General features: G+C 43.7%; 1 protein-coding gene across 1 annotated transcript; it reads right to left on the reverse strand.

Annotated features, from left to right (window-relative positions):
• Window positions 1-4199: 4199 nt before the first annotated feature.
• On the reverse strand, window positions 4200-10186 carry LOC148342296 (uncharacterized). Its single transcript, XM_088288124.1, has 2 exons — window positions 10132-10186; window positions 4200-5706 (listed from the first exon to the last, which is right to left on the reverse strand). The coding sequence occupies exons 1-2, from the start codon at window positions 10184-10186 to the stop codon at window positions 4496-4498; spliced, it is 1266 nt and encodes a 421-aa protein (XP_088144250.1). The 3' UTR covers window positions 4200-4495.
• Between the last annotated feature and the right edge of the window lie 6560 nt (window positions 10187-16746).

The following is a 16746-nucleotide window of genomic DNA, read 5'->3' on the forward strand; positions in this document are numbered from 1 at the left end:
CAGTTCAAGTCATTACGTGACAACAGAAGGTGATGAAGACCACTGGGGACCATCACAAGTACATAATGAGGACACATTATCAGACGCTCATGACGATGATGATGCTCATGACGATGATGATGGGCAAGCCAAAGGTGAAAGGGCATGTCACACTGACTCATTCTCTTCAAAGCTGTCTTTAAAAGGGCACAGAAAAACACACAGTGGTGAAAAACCTTTTTCCTGCTCGGTTTGTGGCAAAAACTTCTCTCGAAAGTCTCATTTCGTAAGGCACACAAAAACGCGCAGTGGAGAAAAACCTTTTTCTTGCTCAGTTTGTAGCAAAAGCTTCTATCAAAAGTTTGATTTAACAATCCACACAAGAATGCACAGTGGAGAAAAACCTTTTTCTTGCTCAGTTTGTGGCAAAAGCTTCTCTCAAAAGTCTCATTTAGTAAGGCACGCGAGAACACACAATGGAGAGAAGCCTTTCTCATGCTCAGTTTGTGACAAAAGCTTCTCTCAAAAGTCTCATTTAGTAAGGCACGCAAGAACACACAGTGGAGAGAAGCCTTTTTCATGCTCAGTTTGTGGCAAAGGATTCTCTGAAAAGGGAAATTTAACAAAACACACAAGAACACACAGTGGAGAAAAACCTTTTTCTTGCACAGTTTGTGGAAAATGCTTCTCTCAAAAGTCAAGTTTAACAGAACACACAATAACACACAGTGGAGAAAAATCTTTTTCTTGCTCAGTTTGTGGAAAATGCTTCTCTCAAAAGTCAAGTTTAACAAAACACACAAAAACACACAGTGGAGAAAAACCTTTTTCCTGCTCAGTTTGTGGTAGACGCTTCTCTCAAAAGTCAAGTTTAACAAAACACACAAAAACACACAGTGGAGAAAAACCTTTTTCCTGCTCAGTTTGTGGTAGACGCTTCTCTGTAAAGTCAAATTTAACTTGCCACACAAGAACACACACTGGAGAAAAACCTTTTTCTTGCTCAGTGTGTGGCAGGAGTTTCTCTCTAAAGTCGCATTTACGAAGCCACACAAGAACGCACAGTGGAGAAAAACCTTTTTCCTGCTCAGTTTGTGCCAGGAGTTTCTCTCTAAAGTCGCATTTACGAAGCCACACAAGAACGCACGGTGGAGAAAAACCCTTTTCCTGCTCAGTTTGTGGCAAAAGCTTTTCTTTTAAGTGGAATTTAAAAACACATACACGATTACACACTGGAGAAAAACCTTTTTCCTGCTCAGTTTGTGGCAAAAGCTTCTCTGTAAAGTCAAATTTAACAACCCACACAAGAACACACAGTGCAGAAAAACCTTTTTCCTGCTCAGTTTGTGGCAAAAGCTTCTCTGTAAAGTCAAGTTCACAAAGCCACACAAGAACACACAGTGGAGACATGCCATTTAGTTGCAGCGTTTGTGCTAAAAAATTCTTCACTCAACGTCTTGCTGAGAGACACGATTGTGCTGGTGAGAATTGCAGCGATCCTTGAAGCTTAAAAAAAAGACAACAAAAAACTGAAGCAACTGACTGTGGTAAGATGTAAATGTGATTTTGAATAAAATATGAAAAATTTAATTTTGCAAAGCTCTTTTATCGACATTAAGCCAATGGGATCAGCGCCAGAATAACCATTGTGTCTGAGTGGTGATGATTTTTTTTTGTGTTTACATCAAACATGTCAATAAAATTAATTGCCTTTGCCTGGAATAACATTTGTTAACGTTATGCTTTTCAGTTGTCTTTTTAATCGTACCTAATGGAAAAGGTGTGAGAAGAAACGGTGCTTATGAAATCGTTGCCTTCCACAATCATCAATAAAATCACTTGTTCCACTTGCTCAACTGGCCTTCATTACGCTGTGTGAAAAGGTGAAAAACAGAACTCGAAGTTGAACTATAAAAAGAACCAGACAGAGAAACGCAAATAGTCTCAGTTTCTCTCAAAGGTTTTGGAATGTCAGGAGTTGGCAACTTGATGGCGACTGGAGTCAGCGCTGGTTTTCTCGCTGTGTTAGGCTGGCTCGTATATGTATGGTCCATTGAACATAACTCAAACTCTTCAAATATCCCCTCACATTTAATATTATGCTTTCTGAATAAATTTCTGCAAAATACACTTAATGGGTTGAGCTCTATCAAGTGTTTGGGGTTTGTTGCTAAGCAGAATCTCACTTTGGAAAAAACTATCATTTGGTCAAATATACCAAATATTTTTTTTCATGCTGTATTATATTTTTTATACATTGGATTATTTATATAGTGAAATAGGAAAATATTAAAATGTAAAATTGGAAACCACATACAGACTTAATTCAATTAACAAATATAGAAACATTTTATAAATAATGAACTAATTGAGAAGAGTCCTGATCTTGAAATAAATATTGAATTATAAAAAATACTAAAAAATTAATTCAATAACCCGACCCTGGATGAGCGGCAGAAAATGGCTGGATGGATGGAATAATTTAAATTGCACACATTTTCAAAAGAACAAATATGTTCAGAAATATTCAAGTGTGAAATAAAAAGGTTCAAATTGTTGATAATTTTACATACTAAAACAATTGAATAAATATTGTATTATTACATAAGCAAGCTTAAATATACATTGAAATAAATAAAAAAAAAAGTTGTGTATTTTTAAATGGCCTAATTTAGATATGGGATGTAATTCTCTTTATGAAACTATGAAGGGACTGGAGCTCACAGAAGTGACCAGTCTTGGTTCTGAAGTTCCGATGTAACCAGATACTGCCCTGAGAGAAAATAGGCCTGAGCATTGTTTATGGTGGGGGCAATTCTCTCGCCAGGTCAGTGACCTTCCAGGGTATGGAAGTAATTTAAGGTGCCTTCAGTGAAGTCCTACTTTGTCCTACTTGAATGAATCCACATCAAAATACCATCATTTATGACACCACGGCTGGACAAATATTATCCAGAAAAACACTTACGCACCACTGAGTGAGTGTTGGACGATATAGCTTCTCTTGAAAGGTCCGACTTGAAAATGTCCTTGCAAGTGTATCTGCAATTAAATTCACAGGACCTTTTCAAACTTGTCTTTATCTTCGGGTTCATCATAAACAAAGGTGTTGAATACAGTGAACCCCTCGCTACTTCGCGGTTCACCTTTCGCGGGTTCAGTGCTTCGCGGGTCTAAAAATAATTCGGGGGCATTGTAGTTTCGCCGAGCGGCACGACGGGGCGCTGGAGCGGTTAGACGGCCGGCGTGCGCCGAAGAGGAGAGTGGACGAAGAAGAGAGTGGACGAAGAAGAGCAAGTTCCCCCGGACACGATTGGTGGTGACGTTTCGCGCGGTTCGGACCGTACCAGAGTTCCGGCCGGCGTGCGTGGCAGTTAAGCCGTAGAGGAGCACCTTCCCCGGGCACGGGTGGTTCCAAACGGCCCCTAAGTTTAAGCGAATGGAAGCTCCCGAGGAGGAGGGCATGTTCGCGTCACAGTAAGCCGAAGAGGAGCACCTTCCGCCCGGGCAGGAGCGGAGCGTGAGGCTGTCAGTTATGAATGAATAAATGAATAAATGAAGAATGCCACCTTTCATTTCACTGTCATGATCCGTGCCTGTCATGCCGCGTGTGTTTTTGTTTTTTCAGCTGTGTGGGCGTTCCTCCAGCGATCGTCTTGCGCCATGCCGTCAGCTGCTACGAGACGCGCTGATTACACTGACTATATTGTGATAATAATAAATATCTTTGTATCACCACCTTTTTTCCCGTGTCTGTGTTTGGAGAGTCCTGCTCAATCCTCCAGCTCTGCTGGAGGATCATAACATTCACAGGGCACACCGGACGGCATACCAGCAGGTAAAAGTCGAAGTAATTAAATAAATACAAAAAGAAGTCATTGAATAAATACGAAAATAATGGCTGGGGAATAAAAAAAACAAGTTTTAATAATAATTTTTTTTTTTTGTTATAACATGAATTTCACTCTCTCTCTCTCTACCCATATATATATATATATATATATATTTATTTATTTTTTTAAGCATTTTTGAAGGTGCGCCGCTACTTCGCGGATTTTCAGTTTTCGCGGGTGGTCTCGGTCCCCATTAACCGCGATAACCGGGGTATTACTGTATATATATTCAGATCTGTTTACTTATCCACTTGTTTTCTCTGTCATTCTCTGTATTTGTTGCAGTTTCACAAAAAAGGACTTCCATAAAAACGCGAAGCAAGACTCTCCTCTTTGTGTTTTTATTGGAAAATTGTTTAGCTCGCTGTCTACACCATATTTTCAGTTCTACACATGGTCAGGGCAGAAGAATCATATTTTATTCAAAATCACATTTACATCTTAACACAAAGAGTCAGTTCCTTCAGTTTTTTTTGGTCTTTTTTTTAAGCTTCAAGGATCGCTGCAATTTTCACCACACACAATCGTGTCTCTCAGCACTCTGTTTAGTGGAGAATTTCTTAGCACAAACGCTGCAACTGAATGGCTTGTCTCCACTGTGTGTTCTTGTGTGGCTTCGTAAATTACTTTTGAGAGAAACTCTTGTCATAAACTGAGCATGAAAAAGGTTTTTCTCCACTGTGTGTTCTTCTATGTTTTGTTAAAGTTGACTTATTAGAGAAGCTTTTGCCACATACTGAACAGGATAAAGGTTTTTCTCCAGTGAGCTTTATTGTGTGGCTTGTAAAATGAGACTTTCGAGAAAAGCTTTCACCACAAACCGAGCAGGAAAAAGGTTTTTCTCCACTGTGTGTTCTGGTGTGGATTGTTAAACTGGACTTTCGAGAGCAGGTTTGGCTACAAAATGAGCAGGAAAAAGGTTTTTCTCCATTGTGTGTTCTTGTGTGTTCTGTTAAATGTGCCTTTCGAGAGAAACTCTTGCCACAAACTGAGCAGGAAAAAGGTTTTTCACCACTGTGTGTTTTTGTGTGTTCTTTTAAAATTGATTTTTCAGAGAAGCTTTTGCCACATAGTGAGCAGGAAAAAGGTTTTTCACCACTGTGTGTTCTTGAGTGCTTTACTAAATGAGACTTTTGAGAGAAACTTTTTCCGCAAACTGAGCAGGAAAAAGGTTTTTCACCACTGTGTGTTCTTCTGTGGATTGTTAACGTTGATTTACGCAGGAAGCTTTTGCCACAAACTGAGCAGGAAAAATGTTTTTCACCACCGTGTGTTCTTGTGTGACATGTTAAAATTGACTTTACAGAAAAGCTTTTGCCACAAACTGAGCAGGAAAACGGTTTTTCACCACTGTGTGTTCTTGTGTGGATTGTTAAAGTTGACTTATGCAGGAAGCTTTTGCCACAAACTGAGCAGGAAAAAGGCTTCTCTCCACTGTGTGTTCTTGTGTGGCTTGTTAACGTTGTGTTTTGAGAGAAGCTTTTGCCACAAACTGAGCATGAAAAGGATTTTTCTCCAGTGTGCGTTCTTGTGTGTCTTGTTAACGTTGCGTTTTGAGAGAAGCTTTTGCCACAAACTGAGCAGGAAAAAGGCTTCTCTCCACTGTGTGTTCTTGTGTGCGCTGTTAAATGTGACTTTCGAGAGAAGCTTTTGCGACAAAATGAGCATGAAAATGTATTTTCTCCACTGTGTGTACTTTTGTGCGATTTTAAAGACAACTTTGAAGTTAATGAGTGAGTGTGACATGCCCTTTCACCCTTGGCTTGTCCATCATCATCATCATCATTAGTCTCATCATCGACATCAGCGTCTGATAATGTCTCCTCATTATGTGCTTGTGATGGCCCCCAGTGGTCTTCATCACCTTCTGTTGTCACATGATGACATGAGCTGCTGCTTGGAGGCTCCGCCCCTCTTTTGTCCTCACTCTCATCCTTGTTTTCATCTTCATTCTTTATAGGGACAACGTTCACTGGGGACTTGTCGATTTCCTCCTCCTCCTTTTTGATGTGAGTCAAGTCTGGCTCCTCTTTCAAAGAACAGAGATTGTTTTCACTGACGTCTGTAGGTCACAAAAAGACAAACACACATTTTGTTTGGTCAAGTCAAAGCTCATGCGGCGACTTTGTCTGATATTGTTTCGACCGTGCTACCTTGACTTGTGACTGCCGCATACGGAGCAATGCGTGCGACCCCAACTTGGACGGGACCATGGGGTCATTTCACAAAATTACGCCCTACGATGTAAACCTCCCTTTCGCAGCACAACTGTGATAAACGAGCATTTAAAAAGGAAGCACGTTGCGGCTGATGCCCGATTTAATTCCTGACAAAGTCATAGACGTTTCTGGAATATGTATTCAAATTCGACTAAGATACACCATAATATTTTAAGAGTTCACTGAATTATTTTGGAACTGCAATGATGCTTAACAGCCATAGGGTGTCAGTAATGAGTAACAAAGTATCACAAAACCTCCCACTGATACATCATCATTGTGATTTGGATAAATTACCAGGAACTATGAGTTGTGGGGGAGATGCAAACCACCTTGGCCACAGGAACTTTATTACCAGGAACTAAATGTTCCTGGGCTTGTTGGTAGAAAAGGGGGTTGTGGCGTACTCCCTTTTAAGCCCATAGTAAGCCAAAGATGCAGATGCATTCCTTGCAGCATGCGCTTGTTCACTGATGAGATCCGTGCAACCTTGGATGGATGCATTCAATGTATTTTAAATGATTGGATGGGGTGAAACTACGCACATGTGCACAAAACTCGACAGGGCCACCCGAGGTTCATAAATAAGACCATTACGTACTTGATTTTTTTTTTTTTTAAAACTTAATATTTTGTGTTTTATTCACTAAAATTGATCAACCGCCATTGACGTTTTCGCGGCAGTGTGCACATTTTTAGAGTCAGGCGGAATTCCTTCCGTAAGGAATTGCTTGAACAAAATATAAAAACCAGAAAATGTTATTTTGTTATTTTAAATGTAAATTTTATACTGGGAAAAACATGGAGTTCACCCCCCACTATTGGTTATTCTTTGGCATATATTTTCTGCACTGAATACGTACTTGATTTTAAAAAAAAATAATAATATTTTGTGTTTTATCCACTAAAATTGATCAACCGCCATTGACGTTTTCGGCGCAGTGTGCACATTTTTTAGAGTCAGGCAGAATTGCTTCCGCAAGGAATTGCTTGAACAAGATATAAAAACCAGAAAGTGGAAAATTTTAAATAATCAGTTCAAATTTGATACTGGGAAAAACATGGAGTTCACCCCCACTATTGGTTATTTTGTGGCATTTATTTTCTGCACTGATTTCATTAGGCATAAACAAATGTTTAGCAAACCGACAAGTAAAAGGCAATATTTAAAGATAAAAACGGCAATAACCTTGAACGCATTTCCCCAAACAACTTAATGTTGTGATGCATATTTCTAACGATAGAAACTCGTTCTATACAAAACAAATGAGAGTAAAACGGGTACAAACCTGCTTTGAGTGGCACAACACGAGGCTGGTTGTAAACTTCGTCCAGCAGTTGAAGATGTTGCTCGTTCTCTTCTTTTATTCCACAAAGTTCCTCTTTGTACTTGGGTGTCGTTCTTTCACACATTTTCAAATGATAATTCCCAAAAATCCGCACTTGATCTCTGCTTGGCGATGAGTCATGTGCCTCTTTTTGTTAGCGCCTAGCTAGCTAACAGGCTAAGCTAACTACGCCGAAAAGCATCAACGCGCGAAGATGAGGTTTTCGGGACATAAAGACTTAATGAATTATGTCGTAGTCCTTTAGAGTAGCACTGGACATCCTTTGAGAAAATTACAGTCAGTTCCACACGAAATCAGAAGAATTTAGCGGTGGGTGTTTTTGTTCCGGTGTGGACGGGTCGATGGATGTGGTCGAGGTCCTTCGGAAGCTGCGCGCTTGCTAATGACGTCATGCTTTAAGCACGTATTTTTCAAATATATTTCTTTGCCTTTGTGTTTGTTTTACCACTGGATGTTCTATTTTAATATATATTTTATATAATATTTTAATTCGGTTGATAAAAAAAATTCAGAAAATAATTAATTTAACGCCACATTGGCGAGTCATCTCCCGCGTCACTTCCGCCTATGCCCCGAGAAGCTGCTGCTGCTTCAGCAGTGGGACGTTTCCTTTTCTCTTCCGAACTTGCAACAATGCTGTGGTTCACTCGGGCTGCAAGATTGTATGAATATAATGTCGGCATATACTCGCAGTGCTTCTCAATTATTTCACGCACGCCCCTACCAAGAAGAAAAAGATTCGCTCCCCCCACCATAAATTTTTTGTTCTGTCTTTGTAGATCGATATTAGATTGTCAATAAAATATCCCTTAACTAAGCTAAATTCCTAAGAAATATGATTTTGAGAACTATTATTCTGAGGATCTCGAAACTCAGTACTCTGTTGTGCAAATATTGATGAGATGATAAATATTTACTCGTACGTTTTTCTGTAAAAAAAACCTTTAACATTAGCAAACCAAACACAGTTATTAATACGTACATAATATAGAAAAGACAAAAAGAAGAGCCAGGGGGATTTTAAACAAAAATTCTTCGTAAATAACATAAAGCAACAGCATAAGTATTGTAACGTTGTATAATAAATCAGGCCAATTTGTCCATCAGCGAACGCTTTTATTATTAAGCCGAAAACGGCTGCTGTTGGCCGCAACCACGCCGATCAGAGAGAGAGCAACACAACGACAACAACATAACGTTCACTCCCCTGCTGCCTTCACAGCCTCCACAGAAAAGAGGAAAACACAGAACCCTTGAACTATTTACAAAGTCGCTACACTGCCCTCCCCTTTATTAAGAACCTCGTCCCGAGGGCGTCATTCAACAAAGTCACTGAGGTGACCCGGTGGTCTCCTCTGTAGCTGAGGCCGCCCCGAGGCATGTCCGCTCGGAACAGCCAGTGTAGCATCAGGCGATGAGTCCTCAACTGTAGCTGCCTGTGGGGGTGAGAGTGGAGGTACAATCCGGTGTCTTGGAGGGGTGGGATTCGATACCCACTGTGAGTGTGTCCGCGACCCAAACTGCTGCTGTGGAACGGCATCACCTCTATATGGGGCCAGTCTGTCTCTGTGGAGGGCTACCCGTCTGCCACCAGGTGGCAGCTGCACCCTGTACACCACCTCTCCTATCCTCTCCAGCACGCCACACGGCCCCGCCCACTGCCTGTCCAATTTAGGACACCTGCCCTTTTTCCTTTTTGGGCTGTACACCCAAACCAGGTCTCCAGCCTTAAAGTCCGTCCCTCTGGCCTTCATGTCATAGTTCCTTTTCTGCCTTACACCTGCCTTCTGTAAATGGTCACGAGCAAAGGCATGTACTGACTCCAACCTGTCTTGAAGTCTCCTGGCATACTCCGGTCCTGGTGGCACGACTGGTGTATCAGGGGGTCTGCCAAAAGCCATTTCCACTGGTGTCCGTAGCTCACGCCCAAACATGAGCAGGGAAGGTGTACATGAAGTGGAATCCTGTACACATCTGCAACAGTCTCTGCTTCTTGGTCGGGGATGGCATATGCTTCTGACCATTTCGGAAAATAGTCCAAAGCAGCTAGGACATAACGGTTGCCTGTGTCAGTGCGTGGAAATGGGCCCATTATGTCCACCGCAATCCTCTCCATCGGAGCGCCTACTGCTAGCTGTTGGAGGTGGGCACGAGACCGGCCTGGTGGACCCTTGTGCGCGGTGCAGAGGTCACAACGGCGACAAAAGTCCTCAACATCTCGCCTTAGTTGAGCCCAATAGAAACTTTGCCGGAGTCTGCGAAGTGTTTTCAACACACCAAAGTGTCCTGACCATGAGAGGCTTTCAACACAGCCTCTCTCAGAGCCCTGGCGACGACCACCTGCCATCTATCCTCCCCAGTAGCAGGCTCCTTCCAAGCTCTCTGGAGCACCCCATCCTTGACTTGAAGAGTCCCAATCTTTGAATACAGTCCTTTAGTGGCATGCGAGTGTCCAGCGACCTCCTCCCACTCAGGGTTTTGACCCGACTCGACCCACTGCAATACAAGTCGGAGGTCAACATCCTGTTGCTGCTGCTTCCTCCATTCAGGTGCCCCCACAACCTGCACCTCCCTACATACGGGTCGACATGATCATGCGCGGGACTTTGCTCATCACCACAAAGTTTCTTCTCTCGGGTCTCTCTCTTCTCGCAGAAGCGGCAGCCAGCAAGTGCACAAGGGCGTCGAGACACAGCGTCAGCGTTGGCATGGTGATTTCCTGCCCTGTGCTCAACTTGGAAGACATATGGGGCCAGTTCTTCAAGCCAGCGTGCAATCTGTCCTTCAGGCTCCTTAAAAGACAATAGCCACTGGAGTGCCGCATGGTCAGTGCGTACAGTGAAGGGTAAACAGGACAGATAATATCGAAAATGGCTAATGGCTCTCACAATTGCCAGCAGTTCCCTTCGTGTGACACAATAACGCCGTTCAGCCTTATTCAAGGTTTTGCTGAAGTATGCCACTACTCTCTCCCCGTCTGCCCCCACTTGACTCAAAACCGTCCCTATTCCGACATTGCTGGCATCAGTGTCCAGGACAAACGGCAGGTTGGCGTCTGGGGGGACGAGAATGGGTGCCTCCGTCAGCACCTTCTTTAGCGAGCTGAAGGCTCGTCTGCACTCGGGAGTCCAGTCAGTGTCCTTCCGCTGCAGGTGGAAAAGCGGTGCAGCTAGACATGAGAAACCCCGCACGAATCGCCTGTAATAGGATGCCAGCCCAAGGAAGCTCTTCAGTTCACGCAGGTTGCTGGGAGTAGGCCAGTCCCTCACGACTCGCACGTTCTTCTCCAAAGTGCTAATGCCTTCCCTTCCAACTTTGTGTCCCAGGAACTCAAACTCTCTTCTCATGAAGCAGCACTTGTCAGTACAGAAAGCAGTCTTTGGCCTGATTTCCGAGCTGAGAGGCACCTGCCAATATCCACTGCGCAGGTCTAATGAGGAGAACCAGGACGATCCAGACACCAGATCCAGAGTCTCATCAATGCGGGGCAGTGGATAGGAGTCTTTCTTGGTCACGCTGTTTAAGGGTCTATAGTCCACACAGAACCTTTTCTTCACTGTCTTTTTTTTTTTTACCTTGACAACCCCTGAGGCCCAAGGGTTGTCAGATGGCTCAATGATACCAGCTTTCAGCATCTCCTCAATTGCGCTGTCCACTTCTGCCTGATGTGCAAGGGGAAGGCGGCGGGGGCGTGCTTTGATAGGTCGTGCATACCCCGTGTCAATTTCGTGCTGCACCAAGTCTGTTCTGCCCACCTCCTCTTCTGTCAGCGCAAAAATGTCCTTAAAGTCCCACAACAGTTGCCACAGCTCGTCCTGTTGCTTGGGTTCTAAACCATCACTGTTGCGCTTCCACACTTCGCGCACTGCCGTCAATCTGTCCACTCCACCTGTCATGGACCACGGGGCCGGGGGAGAGGAATGCTCATCAATGTGGGCATCTGATGTGGGTGGAGAAGTCATAGGAGCCAGCGGTTCATGGGTGGGATCAGACTCCTGCTGTGCAAAGGCTGCGCTCAACGTCGGAAGGAATGACTTTTCAGGCTGTGTAGGGCGCACCATTTCAACCGTGGGGCCTCCTGGAAAAGCCAACGTGTTCCTCCCCAGGTCCAGGACGCACTGGGCTGTTCGTAGAAAGTCCAGTCCTATGATGCAGGGGTCGCGTACCGCGGCAACCCACACCCGAAAGTTCATGCATAGTCCCCCCACTTGGATAGTCACCACCCCCCTTCCAAGCATAGGGGTGAGCTTTGTTCTTTTTATAGTTCAACTTCTAGTTTAGTTTTTCACCTTTTCACACGGCGTAATGAAGGCCAGTTGAGCAAGTGGAACAAGTGATTTTTATTGATGATTGTGGAAGGCAACGATTTCATAAGCACAGTTTCTTCTCACACCTTTTCCATTAAATACGATTAAAAACACAACTGAAAAGCATAATGTTAACAAATGTTGTTCCAGGCAAAGGCAATTAATTTTATTTACATGTTTGATGTAAACACCAAAACAAATCATCACTCAGACACATTGCTTCTTCTGGCACGGATCACATTGGCTTAATGTCAATAAAAAAGCTTAGCAAAATTAAATATATTATATTTCATCCAAAATCACATTTACATCTTACCACAAAGAGTCAGTTCCTTCAGTTTTTTGTTTTATTTTTTTCAAGCTTCAAGGATCGCTGCTATTCTCACCAGCACAATTGTGACTCTCCGCATGCTGTTTAGTGAAGAATTTTTTAGCACAAACGCTGCAACTGAATGGCTTGTCTCCATTGTGTGTTCTTGTGTGGCTTCGTAAATGCGACTTTTGAGAGAAACTCTTGGCACAAACTGAGCAGGAAAAAGGTTTTTCACCACTGTGTCTTCTTGTGTGGATTGTTAAATGCGACTTTCGAGAGAAACTCTTGCCACAAATTGAGCAGGAAAAAGGTTTTTCACCACTGTGTGTTCTTGTGTGCCTTGTTAAATGTGCCTTTTTAGAGAATCCTTTGCCACAAACTGAGCAGGAAAAGGGTTTTTCTCCACTGTGTGTTGTTGTGTGGATTGTTAAATGTGCCTTTTGAGAGAATCCTTTGCCACAAACTGAGCAGGAAAAGGGTTTTTCTCCACTGTGTGTTCTTGTGTGGATTGTTAAAAGCGACTTTCGAGAGAAACTCTTGCCACAAACTGAGCAGGAAAAGGGTTTTTCTCCACTGTGTGCACTTGTGTGGATTGTTAAAGGCGACTTTCGAGAGAAACTCTTGCCACAAACTGAGCAGGAAAAGGGTTTTTCTCCACTGTGTGTTGTTGTGTGGATTGTTAAATGTGCCTTTTGAGGGAATCCTTTGCCACAAACTGAGCAGGAAACGGGTTTTTCTCCACTATGTGTTCTTGTGTGGATTGTTAAAAGCGACTTTTGAGAGAAACTCTTGCCACAAACTGAGCAGGAAAAGGGTTTTTCTCCACTGTGTGTTCTTGTGTGGTTTGTTAAATGAGACTTTTGAGAGAATCCTTTGCCACAAACTGAGCAGGAAAAAGGTTTTTCTCCACTGTGTGTTCTTGTGTGACTTGTTAACGTTGCGTTTTGAGAGAAGATTTTTCCACAAACTGAGCAAGAAAAAGGTTTTTCTCCACTGTGTGTTCTTGCGTGCCTTTTTAAACTTGACTTTCGAGAGAAACTCTTGCCACAAACTGAGCAGGAAAAGGGTTTTTCTCCACTGTGTGTTGTTGTGTGCGGTTTTAAAGACAACTTTGAAGTTAATGAGTCAGTGTGACATGCCCTTTCACCTTTGGCCTGCCCATCATCGTCATCATCATCATCAGGAGAGCATGATAATGTGTCCTCATTTTGTGCTTGTGATGGCCCCCAGTGGTCTTCGTCACCTTCTGTTGTCACGTGATGACTTGAGTTGCTGCTTGTAGGCTCCGCCCCTCTGTTGTCCTCACGCTCACCCTTGTTTTCATCTTCAGTCTTTATAGGGAAAAAGTTCAGTGGTGACTTGTTGATCTCCTCCTCCTCCTTTTTGATGTGAGTCAAGTCTGGCTCCTCTTTCACAGAACGGAGATCATTTTGTCTGACGTCTGCAGGACACAAAAAGACAAACACACATTTGGTTTGGTCAAGTCAAACCTCATGCGACGACTTTGTCTTATATTGTTTCTACCGTGCTACCTTGACTTGTGCCTGCCGCACACGGAGCAATGCGTGCGACCCCAACTTGGACCGGACCATGGGGGCATTTCACAAAATTACGTCCTACGATGTAAACCTCCTTTTAGCAGCACAACAGTGATAAACGAGCATTTAAAAAGGAAGCACATTGCGGCTGATGCCCGATTTAATTCCTGACATGGTCACAGACGTTTCTGGAAGCGAGCTGAAGTTAGCACACACAGGCTATTGTGTGCGTCTGATGGAACACCTGTTGTGGGACCCTAACTTATTAATGGGGGCCACTGGGGGCCATCGCAACATAATGTCATTGATAGAAAAGAAATCCTTCAAGTGAAATATGTTTACAAGTATTTCATTTTGCATTTCGAGATAGAACTAAATGTTCCTGGGCTTGTTGGTAGAAAAGGGAGTTGTGACGTGTTCCCTTTTTAAGACCATTGTAAGCCAGTACAAAGTTCATAAATAAGACCAATACGTACTTGATTTTTTTAAAAAACTTAACCCTTTGTGTTTTATCCACTAAAATTTATCAATCGCCATTGATATTTTTGCCGTAGTGTGCAGAGTTTTTAGAGTCAGTTTGAATCATTCCAGAAGGAATTGCTTGAACAAGATATGTCAGAGAAGTTATTGTAAAAAAACGAGACAAGCCTGCACAAATGAATCACCCAGCCAAGATTGAGGAGGAGCAGTCCGGCAAAGAGAAAAGCGTTCCCGCTCCTGTGCGGCGTTTTATTGAAGCACAGCAAAGCAATTTGTATATGCAAACTCATAAAGAATGGAAAAACATGAACACTTCGACTTCATCACACCCGTCCACACTCTTCCTGTTGTTCGAACGGTTTCAGCTTACAAGACATGTTTGGGTCATACTTTTGTTAAATGCGAGCTAAACGGTTTCCTGTCAAACACGGTTCAAGACGTGCATCTGTTTTTGTGACTTCCTGCTAAACTGCCAGCATAGACACAACTCTGTTACCACTGAACTCACGTTTTCCTGTTTAAGAGGTCCATGTTTTTGTGACCTTCTATTAACCCGTAAGCATAGTTTTGAAACTTAATTTCTTTCACAATAATATAAAAACTTTTGCAGATATAGCAAAAACAAATTGGAGAAGCTGTGGAGCAGAGCACAACATCAGTCAGACCCCGGGTCCACAACCCCTCTGGCAGAGACGCAAACAGAGCTTTCGCTTCAGAGTGACCCATTCACTGTCTACCATACTGTCAAGAAATTCGGAAAATGTTCCGTAACAGAAGAATTCGGAATGGGTGCTGAAACACCACACCCTGCTAGTGACATGGGGTATTCTACATCTTAAATTAACTCTGCCAAAAGTCTTCACCAATGGGCCTAAATCTTTAGTATGATGATGCGCACCGATAGTTAATGTGATTTGTGGCTCAGTGAACAGAGACAATTCATACAGTTACCTCTGCTCTGGGGCAAGGCACACATGCGAGGCAGCACCGGTAGACATCACAAATACATAATCCTAATGCAAGATGCACTTCTGACCCTCGAAATTGGGTGAATGCATCCTGACAAACAAAATCATCATAACTCAGTGTTCAATGCAAAGGACCAATTGGTGTTTTGAATGGGTGGAGGCGGCTACACCGCGCAGACCAGAGCAGGAACAGGACGTACCACCTGCAGGAGGATGGAGACTCTGGTCTCAGAGCTGCCCAGTCGACTGGAACGGAGGACAACATATGCTTCCCCCGGCGGATGTGCACAGTCAAATTCAGTCCCACTCGAATTCCAGTGTTTCACAGGTGCGGGTTCGGTCCATGGCAGTGACTCGGCCAATGTCAAGAGTCCCACAAGGGTGACAGTGTTGTTGCTCACTGTTGCTCGTCAAGCTTGCAAAGCGTGGAACATCTTGTTCCACCATCAAAAACTGTTGTCCATCAGTCGTCACCGGAATGCCAAGACCTGCCGGTCCTTGAATGCTGAGGCTCCGCGGGCACCCCTATCGTGGAATGGGGTCCCAATCGGGTTGAGGCGTCAAGTGTGCGTTTGGAAGCCATAGAAGCGTTGTCGGAGGAGGGGGTAGCGGTGGCGGCCCTGTGCTAGTGGAGCTCTTTGTGACAGGCATGGCGCTGGACCACAGGCTGACACATTTCAGGAAGTGGCTCGGTTTGGACCGCTCATCACCCAGTGACCCCACAACCCACAGCAAGAGCACGTCCCACTCACAACCCATGTCTATAACCACCCCTACTTCTGTTACGTGACCTTGTTGACCGGCAGGTGCGGACAACAAGCCTGCTGTGGCACTGCGTCACCAGAACCTGGCCCAGGAGTAACGGAAACGGAAAGAGCAGACGCAATGGGAGCTGCATGCGTCGGCTGCTGCATTAGCTGGTCCCTCTGTTTTATTTTATTTATTTTTTCCATATTCTTTTTTCTTTTCCGGGTGAATTAGCACTCTTGTCCCCCTGAACCTGCAAGTGTAACAATTCTTTTTCTCCATCCAATACAATATTTTCTTTCATCGATGCAAAAACGGGGGTTCTACTCATTCTGATTAGCAGTTTCTCATTGACGGACTGTTTCGCATGATGTCAGTAACTGGGAGGCGCACGCCCTCGAGGACGGCCACCAGCACAGCTGTGTGGTGGTGACACTATTGGACGGGTCACTGGCGGAAGCTTCAATCCATTCGCGTCTCGCCCCGTCTCCCATAAGAGCTCACTAACTTAATCCCTCATCATATTTTACAAATGCCAATGCCAATTGGTTTTGTCTTCTGTTTATGATTCATATTCAATCCCCATGAACACGTCAACTATAATTTAGCTATTCTTTTTTAATAATAATAATAATAATAATAATATTCCCTTTATTAGTCCCACAATGGGGAAATTCAAGATTCGAACTCAGGCCTCCTGGGGAGACTGGGTCCTGAACGCGGCGCCTTAGACCACTCGGCCATCCTGGCAGCCAACTAACTAACTAACTAACTAACTAATACAGTGATTCTCAAATAGTGGGGCGCGGTGTGATGCTGAGGGGGGCGCGTGGGACCCTGGGGAATATAATTTTTTGCATGGTTTTGGGACCGAAAAAGGCGATCTCAGACAATGCGAGTTTGAGCTCGTCAAAGCTATTTGTGCCCAGAGTTTACGCAGTACTGGTTTTAAA

The sequence above is a fragment of the Idiotropiscis lumnitzeri genome, chromosome 2 (assembly GCF_059441095.1).
Source record: "Idiotropiscis lumnitzeri isolate Australia: NSW breed Sydney's pygmy pipehorse chromosome 2, RoL_Ilum_1.0, whole genome shotgun sequence".
Classification (NCBI taxonomy): Eukaryota; Metazoa; Chordata; class Actinopteri; order Syngnathiformes; family Syngnathidae; genus Idiotropiscis; species Idiotropiscis lumnitzeri.